This window comes from Chrysochloris asiatica, unplaced genomic scaffold, assembly GCF_000296735.1.
Source record: "Chrysochloris asiatica unplaced genomic scaffold, ChrAsi1.0 scaffold00145, whole genome shotgun sequence".
NCBI lineage: Eukaryota > Metazoa > Chordata > Mammalia > Afrosoricida > Chrysochloridae > Chrysochloris > Chrysochloris asiatica.
The window spans coordinates 2,324,822-2,331,003 of NW_006408663.1; the positions used below are offsets into that span (position 1 = coordinate 2,324,822).

Below are 6,182 nucleotides of genomic sequence, written 5' to 3' on the forward strand. Positions count from 1 at the left end.
ATATAATTCAATAGTAAGGATGTACATTTGTGCCAAGTCTAGGAGTTTCTGGTATTCATGTTGATCACATTTTGCTTCTGTAGAAAACTGGATGGGGTGAGAAAGATGGAAACAAAACAGTTTTTGGAATGCCCCAAGGTTGTTTTCCATTCTAAATCCCAAATTTTGGTTTGTTTAAGGATATAAGCAAATTAGAATTCCCTTGAGTATTCATTCCACAGCTGATGCTAATGATTAGTTTTCACATTGCAGTTATCATTTAACATGGAAGAAGAGGAGTTCTTTGGAGAAAAAAAATTCCAGCATTATTGCGCAGAATTCATTAAACATTCACAGAAGATAGGTGATGGTTGGGAATGGAAAACTTCAAAGGTAAGAACAGACATTTTTCTTTCTTTATGTAAATGGAGGTTTTCATTGTTTGTTAATTTTTCACTATAAAACCTCAGTAAATGAAACTAATGTATGAAAGCTAGTTTGATATAGTAAAAGGCCAAAATTAAAGAATGTTTTAAATCAGATGTTCATTTTATTACTTAGGCTATGTATACTCATGATAATCAGACTAATGAAGTATTATCTAGAAAAGTCCTTAGGTGACCTGCTTTAACTTTAATAGATAAAAATGCTTCGCATATTAATCATCTAAATGTAAACAGATGCTTCTGTGTTGTTTTAAACCATTTGTTTACACTGTTAATTTTCTTAGGAAATTACTTTTGTCCAGAGAGTGAAAAGATAATCCTGAAGTCAAACCATAGTCAAACAGTAACAAATTCTGAAATATTGAGGATTATATTAATTGGGAATTTCTTGGTAATGTAAACACATTCCAAAACGTTTTCTTTTTTGGTTCTGTTCAGTGATAATAATGCAGAAAACCTATGTACTCTTATTTCCACACATACAATTAGTACTGTTCTCTGCTAAAAGCTTTTATAAAGTTCACTGAAATACCTTTTTTAGAACATACATTTTCTCTACTTCACATTTTATCTGATTCTTGAAAGAATGATGAATCCCAGTTCTCTGCTGATTGGTTCTGCTTCCTAAATACACTCTGAGAGATTTCAAGTTTTGACCTGTTTCCTATGATTCAGAAAGAGGCCAGGAAGATGCAGTTTTTGATCAAGTTTGGAGTATCACTCGGGAGAAAAGATATGACTGCCTCTTAGGTCATCTTTTGACTAAGGGTAGACAGAGTGGTTTGTAAGCTGGTTCAAAGGTTAGTTTCTTGAAGATTCCATCACTACTTTCACATAACCCCTAGGGAGACTCCTGGTCTAGGATAACATGATCTTACTAGCACATTTTACTTGGCCTTTTATAATTTTGTTTGATATTAAAATTTGGAGTTTTAATTAATCCTATTTATTATGTGATTATTGCTTATATTTAAAAGAATGTCTAATTTCTATATATTAGTTGTATGACCATGTAGTTACCTTACTGAATTTTCCTAATAGTTTTCAAAGGGTTCTCTTGGGTCATCCAGGTATAGTGATGTCATCTACAGATGAAGAGTTTCTATTTGTCCTTTAAAAATAATATTTCTATTGTTTTATATATTGACTAGAAAATATTAAAGCTCCCTGGGTAGTGCAAATGGTTGTTGGGAGTGCAGTGGCTCCATGAGATAAACATTGGACTGCGAACTACAAGGTCCGTGATTTGAACCTACCAGTCGCTACCAGGGGAGAAAGATGTGACTTTCTGCTCCCTTGAAGATTTAAAGCCTCAAAAACCTTATGCAAGGTTGCTGTGATTTGGCAGTTACTCTACGGAACTTAAGAACAACAACATTTACTAAGTAAAAGATTGGCAGTTTGAATCTACCCAGAGGAGCCTCAGGACATGGGCCTGGTGATAGGCCTTGAGAGTCCTGTTGAGCAGTTCTACTCAGAGTCCTGGCATGGCGCTGTAGGATAAGTACTGGGCCAAGAGGTCATTTGATCCGCAAGGTCCATGGTTCAAACCCATCATCTGCTCCTTGGAAACCTTACACAGGGTCACCATGAGTGGGAACCAACTTGATGGCACTTAACAACAGCAACAGCAACTCTAAACACATAGAGTCCCCATGAGTTGGAATTTTGTTAGATGTGTTAATGACACTGTGATAAGGAAATGCCCATATTGTTTGAAGGGTGCAAATTGGAAGAGGTACAACCAGAATGCTCCTCAGAAGCAAGGATGGCAAGTCTTCATCTCAATTGCTTTAGACATGTTTTCCTAAAGAACCAGTCCCTGGAAAAGGATATCATGCTAGGCAAAGTAGAGGGTCAGCAAAAAAGAGGAAGATCTTTAAAGAGATGATTGACACAGTGGTTGCTACAATGGGCTCAAACATAACAACAATTTTGAGGATGGCACAGGACCAGGAAGTTTTTCATTCTGTTGTGCCCAGGGTCACTATGAGTCACAATCAACTTGACAGCACCTAACAACAACAACTGCTTGTATGATATTCTTGATGTCATCCTACAACTCCTCTGGTCTTCGGTTATTAGCATTTAGGGCTTCAATATGTTCTCTAGAAGTCTCTAAATTCAGATGGGATATAATCAAGGTTGTGTCTTAGTTCTGGTGGACTTGTTTTTATTTTCTTCAGCTTCTATCTGAACTTTCATATAAGCAATTGATGATCTGTTCCTCAGTTGTCCCCTGACCTTGTTTTGGCTAATGATATTGAACTTCTCTACTGTGTCTTCCTATAGATGTAGTCAATTTGATTCCAATGTATTTGATTAATTGCAAAGATATATACAACATAAAATCAGGAGGGACCTGTTGCTAGAGAAGGATATGATGTTTGGTAAGGTGGAGGGTCAAAGAAAAAGAGGAAGACCCCCAATGAGCTGGATTGGCCAAGTGACAGCATCGATGGACTCAAGCGTGGCAACAGTAGTGAGGTTGGCCTAGGATTGGGCAGTGTTTTGTTGTGCTGTGCGTAAGGTCGCTATGGGTTGGACTTGATGGCACTTAGCAACATACAAATATATGTGTGTATATGGAGTCCTGGTGTGATGCTGCAGAATAATGCACTGGACTGCAAGGTCGGTTTGAACCACAAGGTGAGTTGTTCAAATCTACCACTAGTTCCTTGGAAACTATACAGGACCTCAATGAGTAGAAATCAAGTTGATGGCGCGTAACAACAACAACAACAACAACAATATATGTGTATGTATAGTTTTAGGGAGTGTTTTGGCTCTGTAGGATTAGCATTAGATTGTAAACCACAATTTCAGAGGTACAAGCTCAGCAGCCACTCCACGGGAGAAAGCTGAGGCTTTCTGTTCCCACAAAGATATAAAAAGCCTCAGAAATCTTATGCAGCAACTTGGAACTGACTCAACAACACTTCACAACAACAATATATTGTTTTATTATCTAGTGCCATTATAATAGAAATACCACAAGTGGCTGGTTTTGACAAACAGAAATTTATTTTCTCATTGTTTACAAAGCTGTAAGTGTAAATTCAGAGAGCTGGCTCTAACAAGGGCTCTCTCTTTGTCAGGTCTCAGGAAAGGTCCTTGACTCCATTCAGCATCTGTGGGCTCAGTATTCCTTGGAGATACTTACATGATAGGGCTGATCACATCATGGGAGTGATTATATCATTTTAGGTCCTCATCATTTTAACTGCTAACCCACTGAGAATCCTGGCCAACTCAAGTTGACACAAAACCTTAACTATACACACACACGTATACTAGAGTGAGTAAAAAATTATCCGCATTCAGACTGTAGAATTTATTTTAATCAACTATTAGAAAAGACAGATTTTTGACATAATTCCTTGTTTTTCAATGCACTTTGTCTATGTGCCAACAAGCTTTCATATTACCTTATCAAAAAATGTTTTAGGTTGATCTTTGAGCCATGAATACACTGTTGTTTTCACTTCTGTATCAGAGCTGAATCTTCGTCCTCAAAGGGCTGCTTTCAGGGGAACAAACAGATCAAGACTATACTTATTTCAGTGTCAACAGTTGGGCAGAGGTGTGTGCATGTGCATTATCATGCATGCTCACAATGCCCTTGGATAGCACTCCTCTGTGTTTAATCCAAAGTTTAGGCTTCAGCTCTTCAGTGAGCATCTCACTATAATGAACACTGTTGATTATTGACATTTTTCCTGCTCCTGTTCTAATACTGGCCCTTGACAATACCATAAAACTGATAGCATCAGTTTTCCAGCTGATGGTTGACTTCTTTTTAAAAAACTTTTATTTTGAATTGAGTGATGGTTTACATGGGAGAACATTGGTTTTACATTCATTCTTATCGTATTTTGTTCCATTGCAATGATTACAATCCCCTCAATGCATCATCATTCAACAGTATTTGTTCCATTCCCTCTGTTTTTTTTGTTTTTTTTTTTTAATGTACACAAAAGTACTCTTATATTTGTCCATATTGTTTCATTGATGACCTTTTTAATTCTTGGATTCACATTTAGGTATTTAATCCATGCTGAGTTGGTTTTTGTATATGGTGTGAGATAAATGTCTTGTTTCAGTCTTTTGCATATTGATTTCCAATTTTGTCAGCACCCTCTGTTAAAGAGACTATCTCCTCCCCATTCAATATACTTTGGCCTTTTGTTAAAGATCAATTGAGTGTATGTGGATGGGTTAATTTCTGGATTCTCAATTCTGTACCATTAATCTATGTATCTTTGATTGTACCAATAAAAGGCTGTTTTGACCACTGTAGTAAATTTTGAAATCAGAGAATGAGAGGCCTCCAACTTTGCTTGTAAAGTTTGTAATTGTATTTTCCATCTCTTTAAAGAATGTCATTGGAATCTGGATTGGGATTGTATTATATGTGTAGATTGCTTTGTGTAATATTAATATTTTACAATGTTAAGTCTTCCTATCCAGGAACATGGTATATTTTTCCATTTTTGTGTGTCTTATGGTTTCTTGTAGTAGTGTTTTGTAGTTTTCTTTGTATAAGTCCTTTGTTTCTCTAGTTACATTTATTCCTAAGTATTTTATCCTTTGGATGGCTATTGTAAATAGTATTGCATTCCTAATTTTCAGCATAGTCATTATTAGTATATAGAGGAATCCAACTGATTTTTATATGTTGCTCTTGTATCTTGCCACTTTGCTGAATTTTCATATGAGTTCTAGTACTTTTTTGCTGGGTCTTTGGGGTTGTCTATGTACAAAATCATATCATCTGCAAATGTTGTTGTTGTTAAGTGCCATTGAGTCGATTCCATCCCATAACGACCCTGTATAGGGTTTCTGAGGAGCAACAGGTGAGCTTGAGCCACCAACCTTGCAGTTCAAATGACTTTGCAGTCTGGCACATTAACCCACAGTGCCACACCAGGACTCCAAATAGAGAGAATTTTACTTCCTCTGTCAATTTGTTGTTGTTAAATTTGGATGCCTTTAATTTCCTTATCCTGCTTTATAGCTCTGGCTAAGACTTCCAACACAATGTTGAATAGGAGTGGTGATAAAGGGCATTCTTATCTAGTTCATTTGCAAAAGAAAGACTCTCAATTTCTCTCCATTGAAAGTGATGTTGGCTGTTGGTTTTGTATGTTGTTAAGTGCCATCTAGTCAGTGCAGACCCATAGAGACCCTGCATAGGGTTTCCAAGGAGTAGCTGGTGAGCTTGAACCACTGACCTTGCAGTTCAAATGGCTTTACAGTCTGGCGCATTAACCCACAGCACCACACCAGGTTTTGTATATATGCTCTTAATTATGTTGAGGATTTCCCTTCAATCCCAACTTTTTTTTAGTGCTTTTATCAGGAATGGATGGTGGATTTTGTTAAATGCCTTTTCTGCATCAATTTGATCACATGGTTCGTTCCTTTTTTATTTTATTTTCTTGTTTATATGGTGGATTGTGTGGATTGTTTTTCTAATATTAAACTATACTTGCATCTGTGATATGAAACCCACTTGATTTTGATGTTTTATTATTTTGATGTGATGTTGAATTCTGTTGGCTAGGATAATTTGTTGAGAATTTTGAATCTGTGCATGAGGGATATTGTTCTATAATTTTCTTTTTTAGTGATGTCCTGATTTTGATATGAGGGTATGCTTGCTTCATAAAATGTGTAAGGAAGTTTTTCATCCTTTTCTATATTCAAGAATAATTTGAGTAGAATTGGTGACAGCTCTTCCCTGAATGTTTGGTA

The 6,182-nt window shown here is 36.4% G+C and overlaps 1 protein-coding gene across 1 annotated transcript in view; it reads left to right on the forward strand.

The window, feature by feature from the left end:
- The first annotated feature begins 264 nt into the window (after positions 1-264).
- ATG10 (autophagy related 10) overlaps positions 265-6,182 on the forward strand; it is a 491,399-nt gene continuing 485,481 nt past the window's right edge. The window contains 1 exon segment of the mRNA XM_006870608.1: positions 265-372. Within this exon segment, the coding sequence (XP_006870670.1) occupies positions 265-372 (108 nt within the window).